This window comes from Zeus faber (genome assembly GCF_960531495.2).
Source record: "Zeus faber genome assembly, chromosome: 11".
In the NCBI taxonomy this organism is placed as follows: domain Eukaryota; kingdom Metazoa; phylum Chordata; class Actinopteri; order Zeiformes; family Zeidae; genus Zeus; species Zeus faber.
The window spans coordinates 15,187,632-15,214,451 of NC_137205.1; the positions used below are offsets into that span (position 1 = coordinate 15,187,632).

The window sequence follows — 26,820 nt, forward strand, 5'->3', positions numbered from 1 at the left end:
TTTGTCTTTTTTTTTAATGTTGATCTCTGTCCGGTGCTGCGTTGTTATTGAAATAATCTGACAATGCACAAAAGAAAGAGTGACAACAGACATTACAACGTGTATAATAAAACATGTTTTCTGTGGGCACATTAAACTGTAATGTCAAAAGCCAAGAAGCTTTTCTCAGGCATCATAGATGACAGCATTATAATACCACAGTGGCACAAAATTGTTCTCAGCTAATGTATTCACTCGTGGTGTTTTTCAGTACATTGTTTGAAAGGTGTTTATCGCTCCAATTTTAGCCTCAAATGGATGATGAGCCTATTGACGATTGAAGAAGGAGATCGTGGACAACTTCTGAAACGCCACATCAGGTAGGATTTGTTGTGTTACCCTTCACTTGTAATCTTCACTTATATTCTTCACCTACGCATATTTAGATGGCACATAATGGCCGCCTAATGGAGTTGAAAGTAATTGAACACTTTTGCCCAAGGAGTATTTGAGGTAGCTGTACCTATAGTTCAGTACTGCCAATGTAGGGATTGTTATGCATTTACTCCACTTAATTTTGGAAGATAATAGATTTATTTTCACGCCACCAAATATATCTTTTACTCCTACAGATATTATGTTTAACTAAGAGTGTTCTCAGCAGCTCTCATTTTACTGAGTTTTCCAACAACTGATCAGGATTTTTCTTCTTGGCTGAGCTCCTCTTTGCCTTCAAATGCTAGGGGCAGATTCCAGTCGTCCAGAAGGATTTCAAATGATCATGTATGAATTTAGGAGTGGGAAAAATACTGTACATTATGAAAAGTAAAGGACAGCCAACTCTTTGTGGCCTCAAAGGGGACCATCATGGGTAATGCATAACATGAAGGTATAACCTACATATCTTTACCAAAGGAATCACCTGAGCTATGGATTTAGGGGGCTAAGCCCTTCCGAGGGAGCAAACCTTTAATAAAAGCTTACCTGAGTTTTGAGAGAAGCAACTGGCATATTATCAATAAATCGTATGGCTTTGTTGATTCAAAGAATATTATAAATGTTTGCATGTACATTCATCCTATCAGGTTTTAATAATAAGTTTTAATATTCACAGTTCCAGTGTCCACTACCTTGAGGCCTGACAAGGTGCTATATTGAGAGAGACTGTGAATTGTGTATTTCACTAAGTAACACTTCTATTTGAGGATCTAATGGAAGAAGTCTTTGAGAGGAAAAGGAAAAGTATACACATTCATTCACCGAAGCAAGGAATCATAGCTGGTGCACATAATACCAGTTACCATGGGAGAATTAAAAACATTGGTTTGGGAGGAAGCTCCATGGTGTCAAGTTATAGTCACGGATGTTAGCCACCGAGGAGACGGAAGCGGTGTATTAATGGTGCCAATGGGACAGTAGGCAGTCCCCTACACTATTGGTGTTGGTAATTGAGGAAGGATAGTAAACCCTGACAAAATCCATATTGGAAACGGTGGCATCATACTTGTAAAACCATAAAAAGGCCTGTATGGTATTGGCGTTGGTGGTGGTAAATGGGGATCAAGGGTAGCCACAGGGCATGTCTGTACAGTACCAGTAGGGGCAAGTAAGGGTTAACACTGTGCATGTAGACATGGAATGAGTGGTAGGCTGAGGGTGTTGCATGTTGCATTGCGTGTATTAGAGCTGGGTATTGGCAAGAACCTCAAATTGATTTTCATCCTTTGGATCATGATTCGATTTCAGTATGATGGAATTACGATTCAATAGATATATACCTGGGTGACTGAAGTTGCCAAAGAATTCATAAGAGTACCTTCTGATATTTGTGATATAATATTATGTGCATTATTGATATTGTTTAGAACAAATTGACACAAACGTATTTCACCATTTCATTATTCTTTATTAAGCAAAAAATAAACCATTCAAAGTACTGTATGCTGTAATGCACTGGAATCAAATTGAATGTGCATCCACACTTATATGCACATATTTGTGCCTTAGCTCGACTTGCAGCACTATGTTATCAACAATGAAACTCAAACAACCTTCTGTGCTGTAATTCATTGAAATAAAATGTAAAGTGCATACACACTTAAATGCAAATCATAGTTTCTTGCCTCTTTATTTGAGCTGAACTTGCAGCGCAGTGTGAACATATACACATGAAAATGTAATCAGTCAATGCACAACTCTGTTCTGTATTGCACTGAAATAAAATGCAGGTGTCTTTATGGGCTATTAAGTTGTACGTGTGACATGTGAACGAAAGCACACACTGTGCTTTTTTAATATAGTGCAAATTAATAGGCTTAAAGTGCTTTTTAACAACCCATTGTGTTAATAAAATAAGTCACACAGGGCTGCTCGACATAGTAAAGAACAGTGAAACACATTTTATCAACAGAAATACAGGCCCTTACACTCAAAAAGGACATTCGGAAACATTAAAAACAAACATCTAAACAGAGCCCTTTCATTCCAGGTTTCGATACTACGTGTGTATTCTAAGGTTTTTGTGTAAGAAAAGTAGGATGAAACATCAAAACAAACAAACGTCTGTGAAAGATGGAGTTCACTCCATCACATCAGTGAAATACTTACATTGGCAACTAAGCCAATGCTATTTTTTTAGCCCCTTAATTGTCAGCACAAGGATTTAACATCAGACCCTGTGCATTATTGTATGTTATTAAAGATAGTTTTACTCTTTTTGACACCAGCACCTTTAGCTGTGTTGCTGATTCTTCTTCCGTGGTGGCACACCGCTTCTGGGTAGATGCTGGATGTGATGACTCAAGCAGTTATCTGTCTGCCTGCAAGATGCTGTGCTGAATTATTAACTTAGAGACACAAGCACTGTGACGGATTCATCTTATTTTATTATTATGGCACTTTTTACATGACATGTTACGAACATAACATTCTAGGTTTCATGGTTCATATAGCACATGTAAAGATCGAGAACCTGGCATGTTGTACACAGAAGACGAAAGGGGAGTTGCTGAAAGTGGTTTCATGTAATAGACACAATCATACACACATACAGTACACGTATGACAGAAATTTAATTAAAACCTTCTGAGTGCTCGAGTTTGTCCAAGACTGTTTCCTGTGCTGCCGATAACCAATTATAGTTTGACATTGGTCTTTCAGTTGTTTTAAATATTGTACTCTGTGGAGTATTATTAGAAGAATTATTCGGTGCTTAGTTATAAGCTTTTAATAATTAACTTGAAGTCCATTGTGTGTTCCACCTGGAGACTTTGTCCACTCAAAGACAATAGCAGCGTGTGACCCTGATGGCTAAAAAAGCAAAAAACTGAACATTGTACTCTGTTGTATTCTACAAGTCTGAAATATGCATGTGAAAGTATCTATTCAAATTCCATTCCTGTACAGTACACAAAACATTCACTGGGTGTGTGTACACATGCGTGTGTGTGCGCGTGTGTGTGTGTGTGTGTGTGTGAGAAAGTAAACATACAATATGACATCCACCCACACCCGTACCTTTTTTCACACACAAACAGAAGTTGGTTTAGAGTGCTACGAGATCATTCGTTGGCACACAAGGATTAACATTTACAATATTTACATATAGGATTAAACAGTTTTCTGTCGTGCATTTCCTAAAAATAAACCCATAGTTCGGGTTAAGAAGCAGTACTAGTATTTTATTTATTTATTTATTTATTTTTATGGTTGACGAAAATTGACAAATCGTGTGCCAATTGATTTATCTATAATTATATTGTGTGATTTATGAAAGAGGACACTTAATAATCTTAAAAGGCATACAGTCAATTTTCAATTATATTTAAACCATTATGAACTGCTTTCTGTTATGTGGAACATAACCTTGCTTGTTATACGATATGGTATCCAGGAGGGGACGGAATGAATGGAGAGGAAGCACTGTGGTAAGCATTGAAGTTCAAGTACTATTCCAAAGCTCTGAAACCCAAAGCAGGAACCTCGTGACACTCCTTCAATAAGAGTCCTGGTGAGATTGTCCAAATAAGTGCTCTCCACAGAGCAGCAACACTACAGTTTGTACGTTGCAGAAGGAGGGAAATAAATCACCTTGCTTATATCTTAGAACCTAATGAATAAATATTGGTCCCAAACCTAAACCAGTATGAGATGGAAAAAAGAAGCTGAGGTGCGAGTAAAATTCAGATTCTTGTGCAGGCAGTTGAGCGGTCATTGAATCAGAGCCTTTGGCCTGATGGAGCTGTCCGTCTTTGTTTTTTTTAAAGTCTCCAAAGAGGCACTTCCCTGTGCTTCACCTGTGTCCTCCTCAGCCATTCAGGACTATAGTTTACAGCTGAACTCCCCAGGCTGGCCAGCAGGCCATGAAGGAGAGCTGGTGTTCATCTTGACAACACAGAACTGGGTTCAGGAAGTGGGGGGAGCCAGGCATGGAAAGAGGACTTTTCAGGTCATCCGGCAGGTGAAGAAGGAGGCTTTTAGGTCCTCACCCAGCTGATGGGTACCCAGAAGGTCTCTCTCTCTAACCGCTCCAGAATACCTCGAAGTTCTGCGCAGGCACTGGCTGAGTCCTCCTTAATCAGGACCCGGTCTGCGTGGTGTCCGTACTGCTGATCTATTTGAATGGCTGACTGTCGCATCTCCTGCAAGTCTTCGTCCTGATGCGCACATCGATTCACATTTGGATCATGAATACATACATAATAACTTTCAGCAGCCACCATAGCATGCTCATTAAAAACACAAATAGATCAACGACAAGATGGCTGAAAAGATAACAACAGATGATAAAAATGACTCACTGTAATGCGTCCATGCTCTCCCCCTGCTGGGGAGGTGGCAGTGCTGCGGCGACGCCGACTCTCTGGAACGCGAGGCTTGACAAATACTATGTAAGGTTTGAACTCTGCCGTCCGCAGCCTCTTGAGAGCCTGGAGCACAAAAAGTGGTCAGAGAGCAGCTGTGACGTGGCGCACATGGAGTGGAGCTGATATTGGTGCTAGTGTCTTCATGGACACTAGGTATTTGGTATGGAAATTGGGATTGATATCAGTGCATTACACATTGTCACGCCTACCTCGGGCTGAACGTCCACCAGGCACATTTTATTCTTGGCCTGCACAGAGCGAATTGCCTCTATACTGGTCCCATACTGGTTCTCCTTGTATTCCCCGTGTTCTATAAACCTAGTGAAATTTGTAAGAACCTTAAGTCGGTGTGGCCCAAAGACATTCAGCTTTACACAACACTAATGTTACAGTATTAATGAAAACCCACTTGTTGTTCAAAACATCTGCATCAAATTGTTGCTTGGTGACAAAGTGGTACTCAACGCCCTCTTTCTCATGTGGTTTCTTAGGCCTGGTGGTATCTGTGGGAATGTGATAAAAATGGACGTTAACACAGTGTGGTGCGATATTGTTTATTAATTAATGGATAATGTGTGTGAGAAATATAATCAATCTGTAAATGTTTGCAAGAGCAACTCACGTGGAACGGCAACCGCATAGCGATGTGGGTTCTCAGCTATGACCTTCTGCTTAAGTTCATTAATGCGTGCTCCAAGAGAACCTACACAAGTTTGTCCATGTGGCAGTGCATCAAAAGAGTAAAGATAAAATAATGTAAATATTAACAAGTGGTGTGTGTGTGTGTGTGTGTGATATAAATGTATGTTTGTGTGTGTGTGTGTGTGTCTGTGTGTATATATTGTATGTATGTGTGTTTGTGTGTATGTACAGTGGGGGAAATAATTATTTGATCCCTCACTGATTTTTTAAGTTTTCCCACTGACAAAGAAATGAACGGTCTATAATTTTAGTGGTAATTTTTGGTAGGTTTATTATAACAGTGAGAGACAGAATATCAAAAAGAAAATCCAGAAAATTACATTAAATAAAAGATATAAATGATTTTGCATTGAATGAATGTTTTCAGTGAAATAAATATTTAATCCCCTATCAAAACATGACTTAGTACTTGGTGGAGAAACCCTTGTTGGCAAGTACAGAGGTCAGACGTTTCTTGTAGTTCATTACCAGGTTTGCACACATCTCAGGAGGAAAGTTGGACCACTCCTCTTTGCAGATCCTCTCCAAATCTGTAAGGTTTTGAGGCTGTTGCTTGGCAGCTCCAAGCTTCAGCTCCCTCCACAGATTTTCTATAGGATTAAGATCCGGAGACTGGCCGGGCCACTCCATGACCTTAATGTGCCACTCCTTTGTTGCCTTGGCTGTATGTTTTAGGTCATTGTCGTGCTGGAAGACCCATCCACGACCCGTTTTTAGTATCCTAGCTGAGAGAAGGAGGTTGTCACCCAGGATTTCACGGTACATGGCCCCATCCCTTTCCCTCAATGTGGTGTAGTCGACCTGTCACCTTAGCAGAGAAACACCCCCAAAGCACAATGCTTCCACCTCCATGCTTGACGGTGGGGATGGTGTTCTTGGGGTCATGGTCAGAATTCCTCTTCCTCCAAACACGGCGAGTCGCATTGATACCAAAGAGCTTGATTTTGGTCTCATCTGACCACATCACCTTCTCCCAAGCGTTCTCTGAATCATTCAGGTGTTCATTGGCAAACTTCAGACGGGCCTGTACATGTCCCTTCTTGAGCAGGGGGACCTTACGGGCGCTGCAGGATTTTAATCCACTACGGCGTAGTGTGTTACCAATGGTATTCTTGGTGACTGAGGTCCCAAGGCTCTGCCTTGAGATCATTAACAAGCTCCCCCTGTGTAATTCTGGGCTGATCCCGCACCTTTCTCATGATCATTGATACCCCATGAGGTGAGATCTTGCGTGGAGCCCCAGACCGAGGGAGATTGACGGTCATTTTGTGTTTCTTCCATTTTCGAAATAACCATGGCAACGGTTGTCTCCTTCTCACCCAGCTTCTTGCCAATGGTCTTGTAGCCCATTCCGGCCTTGTGCAGGTCTACAATCTTGTACCTGATGTCCTTAGACAGCTCTTTGGTCTTGCCCATGATGGGGAGGTTGGAGTCTGATTGATTGATTCTGTGGACAGGTGTCTTTTATACAGGAAACAAGCTGAGACAGGGGTCTTTTATACAGGTAACAAGCTGAGACAGGGGTCTTTTATACAAGTAACGAGTTGAGATTAGGAGTACTTTCTTAAAGCGAGAGGACTAATCCGTGGCAGCCAGAATTCTTTATGGTTGGTAGGGGATCAAATACTTATTTCACTCAATGAAATGCAAAATAATAAATATCTTTTATTTAATGTGATTTTCTGGATTTTCTTTTTGATATTCTGTCTCTCACTGTTATAATAAACCTACCAAAAATTACCACAAAAATTATAGACCGTTCATTTCTTTGTCAGTGGGCAAACTTACAAAATCACTGAGGGATCAAACAATTATTGCCCCCACTGTATATATGCCCGATTCAGATATGAAAACAATCTCCGGACAGAATATTATGTATAAACTGTAGTTGTGTCATACTGCTCAGCCTTACCGATCAGAACCACCAAGCGGGGCCTCTCATTGGGCCGCTGCTGGTAGCGGGTGACCTCTTCATAGGTCTGGAACTCTGAGTCACCTGGATCTGAACCCTCACTAGATGAACCCTGTCTGTCTTTACGACTCAGCCGGAAACTTCTTCGCAGACCAGCTGCAGCCCAGCCAGGGTAAAAGAAGGGTCAAAGGTCAAGATTCAAGATTATATAAAAACAAATTATTTGCTTTAGTCATGCTATGATGTTGATATATCTCTGTTTGACCATATAGAGACACTCCATGATGTAAAAACAGTCTGTTTTAGATGATCATGCAAACCAAACACAGTGCCATTACAGAGAATTAGATAATTTTCTACCAATCTTTAATCAGTGAAAGTACTCTGCTCAGTGTGCAATTGATCCATTTGAATACAGCAATCAGAAGTGCATGTTTGAGGAAACGATACTCTTGTCGCTTCTCTTCTCTTAATGGACTGCCTGATATTGTCTGATATCTGCTGAGCTTAAAGCTGTTTTTGACAATGTTCATGTGTCAAGAAAACCCTGATCACATGCAGCTGATATCCAGCAACATTCTGGCAGCTCCATCAGTTTCCACAAGTGATTTCTTTCAGAGGCCAAAATTGTGTTGTGTTAAAAATGAAGTGGACTAGTTGCCATTTAAGGTCTCCCTCAGCGACCCACAATGGAGGATAGTATCCTAGAAATGGTCCAAAAAAATCATGCTGTACTGATAGAGGTTAAAGGGCTGAGAGAGGAGAGACCAATAGCATGGCCTTGGGGAATACTGCACTGACGGAATAAACTGACTACAAACATCAGGGTTTTCCCAAGGCCAGGCCTGTCTGTCCGACCTGTAAGTGGTGAACATCAGAGGGAAGAAGCCGGGAACTGTACCTGAATAAAATTCCCAGGAAAACACCTGGCCACAGGAGGGCGCCACTGCTTTACACTTAGGAGAGACTATAACTGACGTTAGAGCATCACACAACCCAGCCTCACGCCTCCACACGGGGGGGAACGAGCAGCAAACGTGCCTGGTTGAGTGTGCAATGCGTCCAACGAAGCAGGGCCCTCGTGGGGTGGGGGTGGGATGTTGAAGAGGGGTGCACCGGTCACAGCAGCAGGGGCAGGCAAATGGAGTAAGGATGCGAGGGGAGTAAAGAGGATCCAAACACGCCTAAATGGGGAGGAGGGTTGGTGGCAATAATTGCCGCTCATGGAAATTTAGGCTGATATACTGATTGACTGGATGGATGCAACAGTTTCAGTGAGAATATACATGTTTTGCCTATGTTTAGATCACTCCCGGGGCTGTTTGTGATCCCAGCGGTTCCTGAGATGAGGGGAAGAGGAGTGGTTTAGGTTCATGTTTGGGCGAGGCAGGGTGAGGGTTAGGGAAGCGAGGCTGGCAAGCGAGGAGGGGGTTGGTGGAAGGTTAGGATAGGCTCGAGAATAGAGGGTGACATATTGGTTCAACTGCGTTTAAATTTATTACATGAATATGTGGTGATTATTTTAAAATACTGACTGTGTAACACCTTGTTCTCATCCCTAGTGTTCATATTTTGCCACTTGGGTAGAACCCGAAACGTGGCTATGCTGACAGTTTTTAGCCTAGTCTTCTTGACATCCATTTGGAAATTGGTGTATAAAACGGAAAAATGCCATTGAGGACACCATTTTCAAGTACTCGAGACTGATCGATTGTCAAGGTAATGGAAGACATAGCTATTCAGAATAATTTGTTAGGGTTAGGGCTTTGGGTGTTTACGCTAATTTACGTCAGTGTAACGTTAATTATTATATTTATTCAATGTTGCCCCCACCGTCGTCAAAATTGCAAAGTGCTTCAACCCATTAAAATAACTTACTTAGAGTAGTTTTGGGGCATTTATATGACGTTAAAATAACATGTAACATAAACTAACCTCTAAGGTAGAAATAGACATTCTTGTGTATCCCAGCAGTGACGTGAGGGGCTCTGCCCAAACGGCAATACAATAATGACATGTTTTGACAGAGAACAGCCTGCAATTTCAATGCATCATTAGTACTGGCAGTTCAAATCCTCTGTCAGTGTTGTCATTTTGTCCAATGTGTTGCAGTAGGCAAATGCAGTCACATTCCAGAAAATTCATGAGCTAGATGTTTTTTTACACTAATTTACAAATTGTGAAATCTGGCACTCACACACATCCCTGAACTGTCTGTGAACACTAATTATGTCTTAATGATCTAATTACGATCTGTCATTGGCACCTTCAGAAGTGTTAGACGATACCGCCTACTCATATCTCGCAGACTTTTTTAATCCGTCTTGTATTGGTCTGATACTGCCCAGAATTGTCGGAAGAGAATATTACCATAAACCTCCATCGACCCTCAAATCATGCAGGGAAAAAAGTGTTAAATTGTCAATTGGAATCAATCCTTGGTCTGCTGCTGACTTTAACCCCATCTTTCTGTCCCTCACCCTCCTTGGCCTTACCCTTTAGTCCCAGGCAGGACGAGCCCTTAATGCAGCCATTTCATCCCCAACCGAAAGCGACCAGTGAACAAGCGCATAGACAGGCTGCGACAGGCAAAGAGCAGGAAGGTGGAGAAAGATGTGTACGCACTCTCACCTATATATTGTCCATTGAAATAGCCCTCACAGTCACAGTCCTCTGTAGGGGGACAAGCCGGGAAAAGTGGGGGAGAGCACAAGGTAAGAGACCTGAAAGAGTTAAGGATTAAAGGGGTGGGAAAGATGGGGGCGTATAGGGTGGGAGGAGCAGGGCAAACAGGCAGCAGGCAGATGGGGAAAAGGGAGGTTATGGGGCAGCCAGCAAGTTGAATGTATATCTTCAGTAGGAGTCCACACGGTCACTATGGCCGCTGTGATGAGGAAACATGAAGTGACAAACACAGTCGCTGTTTTGAGGTGAGGAGAGTAAGGGAGGGATGAGCAGAGGAGATCCCTGTCAGCGAGCGCGTCTCTTCCAGGGATCCCGCTGTGCAATAGGACTCTGGTTTGAACACATGTACACGGGCCTGACCTGCCTTTATATGCGCACACTGCCAGCTGAGCTTCAGCAACCGCCTCTCATACACAAACCCAAAATTCCAAAGCAAAAGCATGAACTACAGTGATGCAGCTAGAAAGATGATGACTGTGGATGGCTGTAGAAATATTCTACAGCAAGTGACACTGCATCAGCGAGGAGAGGATGAGCAGGAAATGAAGAGAAACAGAAGCTAGGAATGATGCAAGGCAAATAACAGGCTAACTATCATTTGGAAAGATGGCATGAATTCTCCTGGGATGCTGCTCTATTTCTCTCAGCTGAAACAAAACACACACGCACGCTCACATACAGAATGTTGGAGGTCCACACTCATGCGAGATGCAGCCATACTGTACGCACACTGAGCTGTTTCAGAATCTGTATTCTGGGCTTGTGTGTCAACAGCAGGAGAGAAGGAATTAAACTAGAGGCAACAGAAATCCCCAAAAGGGAGTCATCCACCCCCGCTGCTTACATGCAATGTACTGTACACACACACACACACACACACACACACACACACACACACACACACACACAGTTACATGGACACTCACTCATACACACATGGCAATTTGTTCTGCGTGTGTATGTGTTTACGTTTGTTTTTTATACTGTGTGTTTATGTGCTTTTTAAAGTGTGTGTGTATGTGTGTGTGCTTGTAAAATGTGTGTGTGTTTAGGGTGGGTGTATATTTACCCACCTTTATCACATCCTTGGTCATCTGATGCAAATCACGCAGCAGGAAAGAGAACAAGGAAGCTGACTTGTAAAACAAACCATCCAAGGAAACCAGGAATAAGCAATATAGTTATCCTACATAACCATGTACAGTATGTTATTTTCACCTACAGAAGTGTTACATTGCAAACATGTTTTGCTTTGAATGGAGAAAGTGTGCAGTGTGAATTTATCAACATGAAAAGCCTGTCTTTGTTAAGTCCCCTTGGACTGTTCCAGCTTTCTGCATGACCTCTCTAATGAGATGGAAGTGTGTGTCCACAGTAGGACATCAGTAAAAGATAACTCAAAGCGATGGGGTGGGAGCAGAGAGCGTAACTGGACCACAAAGGTCCCTGCAGCCACAGTGCAGCGTGAGCTCCCAGATTGCTGAGCTCTCGTTGTCTCCCCAGGCGTCAGACTTAATCGGATCGCCCGAAAGATTAGGTGCCGTGACGAGCAACAGCTTATATTACCTACTAACCTGGCTACTTGGACCGCTCACCGCCTCCATAATGTCACTGCTCACACCGAGAAAAGTGAGAGGAGCGTGTCTGGCTGCCATGTTTATCATTCATTTTAAGCCCCTTGCTCTCTTAATCATTGCTCGTTGTGTGCTGTCTGGCGGCAGATAAGCTGAATTCACAGCAGGCACGCTGGCCAGATGGACTAAACATGAAAGAGATTAATTCATATTTATGATCCCTCCCCTCTGGCTCTCTAGACCTCTCTGTATCACACACATACACTCTCTTATGCTCTTAGCCTCACTCTCCCATCTCCAACATGTCTGCACGGCAGTGAGCATAGAACAGACAGAACAATACTTATGTCTGAGAACGCCAATTACCAGCAGAAAAAGGTCAATAAAAGTCAATGGCTACTGAACTAGATCGATCTAGTGGACAACAATGTTATCCTGGACTGACTGTGACAATCTTCTCTCACATCAGAGCACTACATTACCAGACGACGGGGAAGGTTAGTTTCACATTGCTGAAAATGATGCTGAGGAAAAAGATGGACACCAGGGAGCACCGAACCACAGAGAGAAACTTACAGACAGGCTTTTTAGGGGATTTAGGGTTCGGGAGGGTGCCCATTTTTATCCTGTAGGCCAGACGTCTGAGGAGCAGTGAACAGCGGAAGAACAAGACAGAGCCAGAGAAGACAAAGGCAGGAAAAAAAGAGAATCACTCTGTCAGAAATAATGTAAGGACTAAATGTTGAAATAAAGTGAAATAGAGTGAAGTAGCAGACATCAAGTACAGAGAGAAAAGGGTTTTACCATAAGATATACTGAAAGGATACACAGCGCTCTGGACCCTGGAGTTATTACCAAACCATGTCAGGAAGCAGTTCATTTAACTTTTATTTCATTTCTTTCGCCAGTAGATGCTTTTTTGGTTCAGACATGTTCTGTGTACTATTGCTTGGTGCATAAACCTATGAAGCAAATGGCTTTATTTTTATCCTATGTGTCTATTTATATGTACAAAGCCTGAACGGAAACCACCAATTGGAATTTCTGCCTGTCTCTGTATTTCAGCCAACCAGGGTTCCAGCATTTGGCTCGGGTCTCACAGCTGGCTGAGAACATCTTACTGAGGTATTATAACACTTACAAAACTAGTGTGTATCCATTCAAGGGTGCGCTCAGAACCCAGACTGCTCTTGTACTCCATCTAATCACAGTTGACCCCTCAAAGTGGAACACATGAATATGGATTAGAGAGATTACAGAATGGCTAATTCAGGATTAAAACAAATATCAGCATAGGTCTGAACCAATCACTTCCGCATCTAGATTTGTTTGTGAATTTCAGTTGTTTGTTTGATTGCCTTTGCTTGTTGTGGGATCAAGGGAGGGAGGGGTCTTTAATTAGCAGGAAGTTAGTAAAGTAGCCTATGCCATATATTGTGGTAGGTATGTGGCAAGAATCATGCAAATAGGCTATTTAGATAGACTCCAAATACTCGATTACATTTTGGAGCACAGGGCGAAAAAAGGAACAGAAAAACAGTTAAACGTGTATCAGACTGAGCAAGTACTGGAGGCTGAAGCCAGATCCTCCAGCTGTGAGATGTCACACAACCTGCACACTCTGCTGACGATGGTCTCTGGTTTTCCTCACCTCTCTTGAAAGTGTTTGGAAGGGATCAAGCCAGCCCGGAGGTTGCTGTCGCCCACCCGCTTGGCCTGCCACCAGGTGGGATCGTCCTGGGTCACGACCTGCAGGATGTCTCCTCGCTTAAATGGAAGTCCTGCCTCCTGGCAGGGTGTGGCTTTGTCCTCCAATGGAATGTAATCAAACAAGGCTCTCATGTACACCTGGAAGCACACGGACAAGACGTGCTTTCAGAGACGTTTTCCCACTGGATCAAACAATCCTTCCTGAAATGCCTCTGCCTCATTCTTAAGTAGGGCGGGAGTCAGAAATAGAAGCAGCCCCTTGATGTCCAGAACAACCCAGCTTGTAGAAAACACCACCTAGCTGCGGTTCATCTTCAAGCTCCATAAATCCATTCTGTGTGAGTTGAGTTTGTCAATTTTACTTCCATTTTGATGAGCAGTGGGTGAAACGTGCCTAGCCTTCCACCTCACCTTGCTCTCTCTGAGTCGATCTTCCTCTTTAATTGCAGGGATTATCTTGAGTGTGATGGAGCCTTGAGACTGGGACTAGATCATAAACGGAGTTAAGATATAAAGAAGATGTAGAAATTTCTCAAGTTGAAAAGTAGACATTTTTTACCCAACTACCACAAAAGAGCATTTGGTCTACAAATCACCTTTTAAAGGTTATTGACCCAGTTGTAAACAAAACAATGGCATAAATTCCATAAAACATATGAAATCCACTCTAGTGATGGATGCAATGCTTCCATGCCATTCTTAACAAATCTGCTATATCCCATTGGTGACACCATGGGTCATTTGCACTCAAAGCACATTTTAATTTAAAAGTACTGGGTAAAATAATATTTGTAGTTGTACCATTTTGCAAAAACAATTTTCAATTTTAATTATATTCTTCTTTCTTTGATTGTAACTTACGTTTTGCTCTTTAGAAATTTGCATTTACTAGTGAAACTGAAGCAGTGGTCAACCCTACCAGCAGTTGGCTGATCTCATCAGGTCGCTTGTGGATGATTGAGATTCCATTAACCTCCCTGAGTTCATCTCCAACATGGACCAAACCTGAAAGGATGACAGGCATTTTTATGATACGGATGCATATTTGGTCTTAAGCGTAGTTTCAGGTGTTTTTTATAACTGGTAGAGAGAAATTGGCAATAGTGGTGTTATTGCCAATATGCATAGTGTACTATGGGATTGCTCTGAACATATTAATTCATCCACCCATTCATTTTATTTACCTCCTTATTGGTATCCAGTCACAGGGCTTTGAACATGGTTGTAGTTCAAATATTTGATTCATCGTTTGACAAAAATGAACCCAATTATATGAATGTTTTTTCAGCCATGTTTTTTCCAGTCAAACACCGTTGTGTAAGGAAACTGCGAGTAAAAGAACTGAAAATAGTGTAAGAATTAGAATGACTTCTCCACGTCATAGGGATCTTCACCTCCTCTACCATCTTCTCAGCTTAATCTGACCCTAGATCTGCCCACTTTCCAATCCACCCCATTGTCTGTTTGTGGAATATATAGAAATACTCTCCATCATTGATAAATGTACTCATACATGTTGTGGAAAAACTGGACTGTTGAAAGACCCGCTACATTAAAAAAATTCAGATCACTACCACACAGAAAAGATCTATTATGCAGATGGCCGTGACTGCAGGATGTGGTAATATACACAATATACAGCTGTGCTATGCTCATGCTCAAAACAATACTGGGGTATAAATTGTAGTCCACAGATTACAGTCTTGTATCTATGTCAACCCTTGTGTGATATAGATAGGGATCCCGTTTTCCCTAGGCTGTGATTTATTTAATTGCAGCTACAACAATGAAACCTGACAAACACCAGAGAGAAGGCCAATCAATACTCTCTTTTTTTCAGTCTGCTTAGCTAGAAAGAATGAAATCGCCATTTCCAAGCAGGCTTCCGTCCGTTCACACAATCTGGGTGTATCCCAGACATAAGCTGGCCGATTGTGAAAATCAATACACAGACCCAAAGGGAGTTTCAGTTTCACTTCTCTCCTCATCCCTCCTATTTATCTCATTCACTTGAACAACAACCAGAGAAGGTCATAAATGATTAATGGCTGATTTGTTAACTTTTCCAGCCTGCACCCAGCCAGTGCCCCAAATGTGGTGTTCCATTCTTGCACGTACACACACAGCCCTCTCTTATGCACTACATGGCATTTCTGTCGTAACGTCTGCAGACAGCTCTTCCCGAGTCTGTGATGTGTGATGAGCTCTCTGGGGAAAAACATCCCTGTGTGTTCCCTCCTCCATCTGGAATCTCTCCCTCTCTTTGCTGCTTTCATCCAGCTGTCATAAGCACACTTTCTCACCAGATGATGTTTTGTGTTTTTAGATTATATTTACCCCTTGGTTCTTGAAGTCACATTGAGAAGACAGACATGCAGGCAGACAGAAACAGACGAACACAGACTTAAAAATCTCAGTTGTTTACCACTCCGATCGGCAGCTCCCCCTCTCATGATCCGGGCAACGATCACAGCGCTGGTGGCTTCGTCACGCCTGATCGTGGCTCCCTGCACACACAGGACAAGAAGATGCTCTTTATTGATCCCCATGGGGAAATTTGTCCTCTGCATTTTACCCCTTGATCAAGGGCACTGGCAGGAGTTTTTGACCCCAACATGCATGTCTTCAGGGTGGCAGGAAACTCCAAAGAGAGAGGCTCTTCCCTTTCTCTTCCTCTTCTCAGCCGCCACTCACCAGCGGCTCCTTGTTCTTCACCAGCCGAACAATCTTCACGGACTCCTCCTCCAGTTCGTCATCAAAGTCGTCCGGCAGAGGTGGCAGCACCGGGTCAAAGTTCTTCTGTGCCACCGTGTCGTGCACCGAGAGAACTGCCTGATGGACCAGAAAAAAGACGGATCATGAGATTAGGAATCTGGCAGTAGCGTGGGCCACAAACGTCTGCCAGAATCTGTATTTATAGCATCAGTGCAGCCTGATATCACGGTCATGACTGACAACATGGAAGGACGCACGTATGCTAGGGCTTTCGAAACTACGACAACACATCACAAGATGCGTTCCTGACCTTAAGGTGTGGTGATGTCAGGAGGAACAGGAGTTCCTTCTCCTCTGTGCTCATCGGTCCACTCTGTAGTTCCTCTGCCACCTGACGATCATCACAACCCACACATTAATCACAACCAGACCAGGGCGTGCTGAGCTTACTCCTGTGGTGATACGCTAATCCTGGTTTATACAATGTTTTCTGTATTTGATTATGTCACTTATTTCCAAATGTAATCCAGCGAAAGGCTATCTACGCACACAGCCAAAATGTGAGATCCCTGTTTTGAAAAAAATGGCATCGCCCTGCATCACTCCCCCTTCAAGTCCCCCTTTCTCTTTTTGAGGAAACTGAAATTGGATAGTCACTAATGCTGGGCACCAAGAGTCAATTTAGTGACTTAATAAGCACCTCTGTGATAACAGTTAGGCTTAGTGAAGGGTGTTAGGAAACATGAAGACATTGAACCCCTTTGTTGAGCTTGCTTTGTAATTTCGAGACGCAGTTTGGTAAAAGTATTTGGTTCATCACTGCAGTCCTCAATGTATTTATGATGGATTATCCCTGCTCCAAGTTTTTTCTATAAGGATCTGCATATTCTGTGCTACACTGGCAGTTCTTGTTACCAAAATACACAGAAAAAGAAATTGGGTCAGCTTTAAACAAATTCTTTCATTTTTAAAATATATATTTCTTCGGTGTTCTAACCTTGAAATGAGATGCACATTTTAAATGGAGAAAACCAGAGAAATACAGGTTTAACAAATTCATTTGCATTTTGCATGCATGCCTGCATGCATTTTTTTCCACTTGATCCTAATGACTCTAATCCAATGTTTTTTGCAGAACACCGAACAGGAAAAATAAACTCGATACAGATGACTTTACAGAACAGAGCGTCCGGGATCTTTGTTTATGTATGCAATATTTATTATTGTGTGTTCTAATAATTGAAAAACAGCAAAATACAGTGGAGAAGCTGAGATCACCACCTCTGCTAACCAGTTGGAGGGAGGGAGGGAGGGAGGGAGGGAGAGAGAGAGAGATAGAGAGAGAGAGAGAGAATACTTGGTAGATGAGCTCAGTGATGATTCAGCACTTTCCTGGCCTTAATATTCATTCTCAGTAACTGCATTTCCTCTCTGAGCGAAGCTACTCAGCACGCCTGACTGTAGCCAGGTTTCCAACTGGAGGTGTGTGTGTGTGTGTGTGTGTGTGTGTGTGTGTGTGTGTGTGTGTGTGTGTGTGTGTGTGTGTGTGTGTGTGTGTGTGTGTGTGTGTGTGTGTGTGTGTGTGTGTGTGTGAGTGTGTGTGTGTGTGTGACCTACATCCTCCGCCAGAGAGGAGGCACTGTGCAGTACAGGTGTCGGACTCTGCCTTTCGTACTGTCTGAGTTTCTCGTGGATCTGCAACACAAAGACAGTCACTTAGGTATCGGTTACACTTGTCATTTCAAAGCGGTTTTTTTTTATCATCCAATCATGCCAGACACATTTACTGTCAGGTCTGGACAGTCAGATTTTAAAGATACCTTCATGAGGTATCCCAGACTTCTTTCACTGAAAACATCCTTGAGAAACACCATATCCTCCTTGTGATTGGCATCAGGGCGCAACTGGGAGGTCAGCAGGGCCAGCGTTTCATGCAGCCCTGCACGCAAGGGTGGAGAACGGAGGAGAGGGAGAGACAAAAGAAGGGGAGAAGAATGAAGATAGAGTAAAGGTGTTGGAGATGAGCAGTGAAGAGGAGATGTGAGGATAGGAGTGGAGAGTAATGGAGAACAAGTGAGTCAGTGAGTAGACAAAACAAAAGACGTCAAGACAGTTAGCGGGGATATAAAAAGAGACCAGAATAGAAGACAAGAGAAGAGGTTATGTTTATGTTGACATGGACAGATGGAGCACAGCCGGCCTGGTGGATTCTGTGTAGGTGGGAGGCCATATTGTGTATTATGTGTACATTTTTGGCTACGACATGCTAATTAATCTCACCCGCTCCTGCCGTGAGGACCGGCATGGCTTCTTTCATGGGTCAGTGAGTAGACAGCGCTCTGAAACAAGAGAGACAAGGAAGTTCTATCAACTTTTTCATCAAACTCCCATAAAGACACAAACTGCTGCTCACTCATCAATCGGGAGCTACTGTAAGGACTGTTGAGAGGATGTTTATTAGTGCGTGTTTGGGTTTCAGTACTGCTGTATACACAAACAAGGACTGCAGACCCTCTTCTGCTGTGCTTTTCCTTGTGCATGCCCGCATGATATAGAGGTGCATTAGTGTGAATCCCATTCAGCGCTGGCACTGCATTCATCAAAGTGACTCGTACCCTGAACATATAATGTTGGCTGCAGGGCACGCCGTACTTTGTTTCAGCGCAAACTGAAGGAAAGAGAGAGAGTAAAGAAGAATGCAAGACTGTGTAAATGCTGAGAAAAATTATCCCTTTAACGTTATCTGTTCTCCCACTGTGGTACTCAGACAGTTTACCAGCTAAGGCAAATCAAGACAGCCAAAAAAAAATGGATATAAAGTCTACAATTGAGTACAAAACCAGGTGAATTAAAGTCTAGTAACCATTCGTTAAAGCAAAAAAAGGGATTTGTGGCAGAAAACACGTATCAACCCACCTCAGCTGTAGCTCCATCTAAAAAGGAGTACCTGCAAGATAAAGCTTTAGAGTGTATCAGAATAGCCGTACAAGCTGCCAGATTTCTATGCACCACTGCACCGCTGAGCGCTCTTCCTCAGGTGACCCAGAAATACAACACGCAGAACCGACACACACTGGCACACGCATATACACACATTTACAAGTGATCGATACTACCACCACAACCTCCCACCAAACCTTCTGGGGAAATACCACATATGAGGTTCCCGAACGCAGGGTGTCCAACATGAACTGCAACAACGTACGTACATACAGTACATTCAAACCACACACACACACACACACACACCAACTGACCTGGACAAACGTATGAAGAAGGGTGATATTGAGGCAATTACAGCCCTCCCCCAACACACAAGCAACACAGCCTTGTGCAGAAATGCCCGGTGAAAGCTGCCAATGGATAAATTGTGATTGACAAGCTTGGCTTGTAGCTAACAGGGACAAAATGATCTGCCAATAAGATGAGATCATTTCAAGGTTACGGATTTGTTTTAAATTCACTTCTTAGAACTAAATGTGGAAGTTTACTTCCATCACATCTAAGGTATTACTGGACTTCAACCAGCAGACAGGCTCTAATGCTATTCATATACCCCCACTGAAGGAAGTACTGTAAGTGCAGTTATGGTGTGCTTTTTCATAATTGCTGTTAAAAATGAATTATGCCTGTGCATGTGTGAATGATATACATCACCATTAGTGCAAAGAAAGGTTGCTTTATTGCAGCCAAAGTTAGTTGTTCCTTCCATTTATTCCTGATCTATTTTGGGTTTAGAGAAAATTATCTTTTCTTCAGTAGAATAAGGGCTCTTTAATATATGAAGATATTTTTCTCAGTTAATCCTTTGGCCAAGTTATGACAATTGCACTACTATAACAGTACTATTCTTAATTTAGATCCATGTTTCAGGGAAAGAATGAGTACTTGTGGAGCAGACTATGCAGACAATATTTGCAAGTTTGTTTGAATTGCACAATATCTGTCTAAAAAAATCTTTTAATACGACAATCTGGATTTTTATGGCATGAACATGATGTTATGTCGATTTTTACATTTATCGGAATCTACCCTTTCAAAGGCCACTTAAGTAGCAGGAATGATTTAAAATTGTGTTTTCGTTAACACGGTGAGCCGAGCCCCGTTCCTCTAAAAAAACCCAACTACAAACAGTGCGGGGACGGGGCTCGGAGGCCCCCGGGCACGAGTCCCCATTACGCACACTTTCGCTCCATACCGTTCCATACGCGCTTGTTTCATTCCATAAGGAGATGTAAAATAAACACTGTTTGGGCACACCGATCGCAGGCACCCCGTCTCATTGTTGTGCTTTAAAGGTGCATAATTAGAGACGTATAAACCTTGAGTGAAACAGAAATATTCTCATGAATAATGAACACAGAATATAAGAACAAGATGGAGGACAGGAGAGGATGGGGAAGAAAGAAACAGAAGATTGGCAGAGAGGAGGAAGAGGGGAAGAATCGTTATTTTTTGTTGATCATCAGATGTGGCAGAATAGAACACAAGAGGCACAAGTCTTTTTATTCACTAGTATGGCAGCAAGGATTTCTAACCAACCATATCTAATTTCGAAATGATAAAAAACACACTGACATACATACATTGGATAGCAACACTGAAGCACCAGTCTCACAATGTCATCTAAAGACATATTTAATGCATACCTGTTAAACGACAGATGGCAATGCACTCCCATTCATCTCTTGTAACAAAAGGCCAGTTGATAGGGAGAAAGAAATAGTGGGATTCCATTTTTAATGTCTCCCTCTGGTGCGCAAAGAATAGAGTTCATTATCATGGTTATCGTTCATGATCTCAGCGGTCGGCCTTCACCGAGATAGCAAGCCAATCCATAGAGTAAATCCTGTATTCCAGTATGACAATAAGAGGCTAAAGAGCTTTTTCTACTGATATTTCAGATGTAAATGCACGACTCTGAAGTCCACATCATCTCTGTTAAGTATAAAGTAAGTAAAGAAAGTCCGAAATTCTCCACTCTTCAGTGAATATCGTTATATGCATATCCTTATGTGTATATTCATACATACATACATACATACAACATTCTGTATATCTCTCTTTTCTTCTGCTCCTTTCTTTCCCTCTTATCAAACACAGACACAAACATACAATCTGATGCATGTCAGCATGTTGAGCAGCACTAAAGGCCCCATGTCGCTTGACCTTCCTGGACCTCACTGGTCTCACTGGTCAGAACAGTGATAGGTGACATCATTTTTTCATGGATCTCCCCTGCTTCTTCATCAGCTTCCACATAGTTTTGAGTTGGTTGCGGTCATGATGTGTTGATGTTCAACTCAATAGTCAAGCCAGTGTTTTGTTGAGTGTATACTGTATATTGATATCATTATCATAAATTAAAGGAAAGTGGAACGCAATCAAATTGACGTGCCGTCACAGGGCGAAGGCGTGGAAGGACTGGAAACATTCGCAATGGCATTCTCGAGCATACTAGGCTACACCCAGTCAAATACCATAATATGCAAACAAACAAACAAACAAACGTAGCACACTATGCTGGCAATTATCCCACAATGCATTGTGAGGGCAGAACGCTGGTAAGTGTCTCCGCAGTTTCATCATCAACCTGTAACATGCTGAAAGGAAGTGGAGTGGATAAATGACCGTATAGTATGTTCAGTAGGTTCAAGAGCACATTGTTCTTTTAACTCACATACTAAAGTATGCTGGACAATCGTACATACTTGTAGTGCGCAGTACACCATTCCAGAGGCAGCAATTGTCTTTGGAATAGTGCTTCACAAGGTTACACAAATCATTGCACAATATAAAAGGTAACAATACCGACAATAAGGATGTGGACATGTGAGCACTCTGAAACCATCTTCTCGAATCAGATTTCAGGCTGCTCATACTGCTTGTAATGGTGACTGGAGAAGGAGTGAACTGTGGCAATAAGATGCAATTCTTCAAATCTGATGAATGAGAATTTGGTTTCCCCAAGACTTATCTGTCCCTACAGTACCGTACAGAATCCAGATGTCGGTAAACTAAGAAAATACAGAGGCTTCAAATTACAAATGGAGGTAATATCTTAGACTGGTGCTTCTAGTTGGTTCCCTTGCTAAAGCTACAGGTTTAAAACTAAAAACAAACCAAAAAATTGAACCCACACATCACTGGATCTCACTCCAGAAATAGAAAGGGACACCCCGTTCCCCATTTTGCCCCAGTAACAAAGGATGTTTTCCACTGAAATCTATTTAAGAGCTTAGCGGCAGATCGTACCAACACGACACGTTCTCCAGGAGTGCTCGGCACTCAGCCGGTGAGACAACAGCCTCTGTAACTTTGCGCTCTCCCCCTCTTAGTTTAAAATGCAGAATCCCTCTCACTGGGATGATTCAGCCGCCATCATCGCACTACTGCAACCTTTCGCTTCACACAGCAGGGAGCCAAGATTGCAGGAACGTGAAAAACAGTCTCGTGCGTAGACATCTGCTTGCGTAGGTGCTGGCGTGTAAACAAATATCGACACCTTTGTCTATTCCTATTCTTTTGCTGCCTCCCTTCCACACATAACATAGTGCATGCACACTGATAGCGCCCACCATTCCTGTGCTTTCTGTCACAAGCTCCGGAGGTAATCTGATGTCATCAGATCCGTCGTGGCGTGACCAGACATACTCCGGTGTCTGAATGAGCCTCTCGCAGGCATCCACACACTGCCAAGAGTTTCATAAGGCTGCACGTAGTCGCTCTTTGGGATTATTGAGATACAGCCATGCTAATCCCTGGAGCCTCTCTCTCTTTGCTGAGTGATGTTGAATGAAAATCGCTGGAATTGTGACATGTTGTGCTTTTTGTATGATAGACAGAAAATGTTTAAGCATGCATAATAACTAATTTGCAGATACATAAATGCCTATAAGACCACAAAGATAGACACGACAGACTTGAACGATGAGTGGTAAGTCATTATAGTCTTCTGGAAGTCAACTTGATTTGCTTAGTTCACCTCAGTATTTGAGTGATTCAGTGCGGTGGCAGTGCACTCTACAGCCTTGCAAGCGATTGGATCCACCTTCAGCAAATCCATTAACTTCACACCAAACAGAGGGCCATCCAATGAAATCCTCCTGGTAGAAAAAAGTTAGTTAGCTAGCCAGCCATATTGTCTGGAAACTGGAGCGAATTGTTTTCAAATGAGGTCATTCAAGGTACCTAGTAAAATAGGTGAACCTAGCCAATTAGACTGGCTGAAAGAAAACCAAAGTTCCCCAATGCCTTTTGTTGGTTATTACATTAAGAGGATGCAGTACTGTGCTGGTTGATATCTTTGTTTGCCTTTTAACAGCGTCTATAGCTTGGTGTATATAGGCCGACACAAAGTATTGCATATCTGAGGACGGCTCCAATAGCCGGCCTTAATTAGCAATAAATAACATTTGCTTTATTCAACTGTTGCATAAGTGGTAGGCAACCTGACCTGGGCCTGATGAGGCCAAATGTTTTGGACAAATTTGGGATGATTTTTACATTATTATAACATACGGGACGATTTTCACATCATAACGTTAGCATTAAAAATGCTATGTAAACAAAACCAATTAAACAAACACTTACGCCAAACTAGGGCCTATATTTCAGGCCAGTGCCTCTAGGCTTGCATTCCCAGAAATATCGAATTAACCCAGTAATTTAGGTTCATATTGAGACTTGGAATGATAAAAAGGGGACAAAGCAGCGTCACAGATTAACATAATTATCTCAAACAATACTAAAATGCATACTAAAATAAGGCTTCCTGTTACTTTTGCAGGACTGTCTAGTGAATTTCCGAATATGCATGTGAGTGACATGGCATGAAAGTGTGGTAGAGCCCCGCAGCCTACATAAAAGGTTCTCTTTTGACATGCAAAGCGCCAGGAAGCATCTGGAACCTACAGGAATGCACCAAACAAACCATAACGCTCTCAAAGGAGTCAGTACCTCATCCGTCCAGCCTTCTCGCCTCGGGATCAACAGAATACACACTGTCATCCACTGCCCTGGCACTGCTAAGCCTGTTTGGATGGCATCCAACATACCCTCTACGCAAACACACACACGACCATATACTGTACACACACGCACACACACGTGTGGAAGACATGGGTTGACGTACATATTCACGCACACTCGCAGACACACACATCGTCTCAGAAGAGGGTGCGGTCTGATCAAACTTTATCATTTATGTGGTGAAACAACATGGAGGTAAACTGCACCCCCCCCCCCCCTCACCCCCGGGGTTCCCCTCTATTTCTCTCCCGTCCGTACGTGCGTCTCGCTCACCCATTCTTCACTTCCCCCGTCAAGAATCCTGCCCTTCCTTCTCTGCCTGCCTCCCTCCTCCCTTCCATCCCACCCCCACCCCCCGCATCTCCTCCTCTCCTCCATCCCTTCTCCGCAGTGCTACAGCTCTCCGCTCCCGCTACGTTGTGTTGCCAGCTAGCAGACGGAGGCAGAACACAGCGTCCGATCATCACAGCCATTTCCTCCTTACCCTCTCTCTCTCTCTCTCTCTCTGTTCCTTCTCCCCCCCCCTCCTCCGTTTCTCCTTTTTCTTCTTGCTTTTCTGTGTGTGTGTGTGTGTGTGTGTGTGTGTGTGTCCGTGTCCGTCTCACCGTTTCTCACCGCTCTGGTTCCTCCTGCTGCTGCCTTCACAAGCCGGCTGCCACCGTGGATCTCTCCCTCTGCCACTCTGCCTTTCCATCTCTCCGCGGCTCAGCTGTGCTCCCCCTCGCTCCTCTAAAACCCGCCCCTAATCCCCCCCCCCCCCCTCTCTGCCCGGATGGATGCTTTGCTCTTTCTCTCCCTCCTCCTCCTCCTCCTCCTCCTCCTCCTCCTCTTGCAACTCTCGCTCTGCGGCGTCTCTGTGTGAGGCTGTTGATGAGGACGCGGATGATGCTCTGGGTTTGTTTTTACCTGCTCCCCCCCCCCCCCAGAACTTGTGCGGTGCTTGTGATTCAAGATTTTTTTATTTGTCACATACATATACATACTTTCATACATGTATGCAGTGAAATGTAATAATGTGGATGTCCCACTCAGTGAAAAGAATGTTTTCACCTTCATCTGTCTTTCACGGCTGTTGTCCCCCGTGGCTTATTGCCTTTAAATTAGTTGAAAAATATATTAAGAGACGGGAAAAAAACATGTTTTGTATATATATATATATAAAACACACAGTGTATTACACATTTTTAAAAGCGGGGTTTTTATGATCTCCGCTTATTTGTAGTTTTTGTTTTACTTTGACATTTACATCGGCTGCATGCTTCCCATGCCAACAACACTCATTGGGTTGAGAGAGAAAATGACGGAGAGCGGGAGGGAGGTGTTCCCCGAGTGTCACAGCACAGAGGATATCCAGCACTGCCAGCTTGTGGCTGCTGCCCTCCTCTCTGTCCGCCTGCATGTTTCCGAAAGAAGAGGGCATTCACATGGTAATTGTTTTTGTTTTGTTTTGCCCGTCTGCCTTTGTGCAATGGATCTCCCCTGGGTCAGCAACAACCATGCATTCATATCCAGCCTTTCCTCAATTAAAGCCGGTTACCTATTCTTACACCGTCATACAGTTTGGCTCTGATAGTATGTCATGTAACACGTAAACCTCCAATGAAACAAATAAACAAACTAAAAGGCTGCTCATCAGGCAACAAAGAGCTTGTGCAATTTTGGTTATGAGATCAAGCGACAGTGTGGATTGTGAATCCAATGAAAAAAAAGGTTATCGCTTGTGGAAAAGCTGTGTTTTTGGTAAATGATTGTTACTTTCGATTAAATTGATTTTGGATTTCTTTAAAGTTTTGGACATGCTCCTTCACAGGGTTTTAGAAAACGCAGCGCGACACCTCCGCTTATGGAACTACTAGACCAGACCGGGCCCTGAACCCGATTTCAGCATTAACTACAAAACGAACAAACAAAAATCCTCGGTCTGCAAATGGGTGTCCACATCCTTTGACTCGGCGTCATCAGGGTGTATAAAACTTTGAAATACGAAACTATGATACTGTGAGCAGTGAATAGGGAAACGCACACCCCTTGCCCTGACCGGTAACGTGTGTGTGTGTGTGTGTGTGTGTGTGTGTGTGTGTGTGTGTGTGTGCGCGCGGGACAGCACAGTGACAGCTGTGGCCTGCAACAGCAGTCGTCCATAACACGCTCCCATTAATTATCGTCTAGATCGTCATGGTTCTTCGTCCAAATTGATTGGGAGGCATCTGCTCAGCCTCTCCCCCGGGGAGAAGCCGCGGCTGCCACAGAACGCATGGAGGAGAGGGAGGCGCAGGGGGTCTGGTTGGACAATTCCACCTCTCTAATATGTCACACGCCAGATCTGCATTTGCTCAGATTGAGAGATGAGATCGGAGATGATGTCATTTCATAGATTACTGTGTAATCTGTGATTCTGTTGGCGAAGCAAAGGCTCTTGATTCATTAGTCAGTGAAGTCCTTCATCTGCAGCAATAAACCATTGAAAGTCCTCATATTAGCTGCAATTTATACCAGGCGGACACAAGGTTTTTTATGACAGTGGACACAGCGCAACAATACAATATCTTTAGTGAACTTATCGACAAGTAAAACATACATTCATCATACTGTGGACCCCAGTACACAAGTCTCATCCTACATCCTCCTAGCAAGTCCTACTGAAAGA

The 26,820-nt window shown here is 43.1% G+C and overlaps 1 protein-coding gene across 1 annotated transcript; it reads right to left on the reverse strand.

Annotated features, from left to right (window-relative positions):
• Positions 1-4,454: 4,454 nt before the first annotated feature.
• On the reverse strand, positions 4,455-24,904 carry mpp3a (MAGUK p55 scaffold protein 3a; the record flags this gene model as incomplete). The annotated part of the gene is made up of 20 exons (XM_080009020.1): positions 24,779-24,904; positions 18,423-18,481; positions 17,963-18,081; positions 17,760-17,837; positions 16,453-16,533; positions 16,122-16,259; positions 15,853-15,934; positions 14,347-14,432; positions 13,839-13,913; positions 13,369-13,565; positions 12,294-12,358; positions 11,217-11,237; positions 10,090-10,131; positions 8,360-8,425; positions 7,459-7,614; positions 5,467-5,547; positions 5,254-5,347; positions 5,054-5,162; positions 4,779-4,907; positions 4,455-4,634 (listed from the first exon to the last, which is right to left on the reverse strand). Exons 2-20 carry the CDS (start codon positions 18,457-18,459, stop codon positions 4,455-4,457), a joined length of 1,836 nt encoding a protein of 611 aa, XP_079865146.1. The 5' UTR covers positions 18,460-18,481; positions 24,779-24,904.
• Between the last annotated feature and the right edge of the window lie 1,916 nt (positions 24,905-26,820).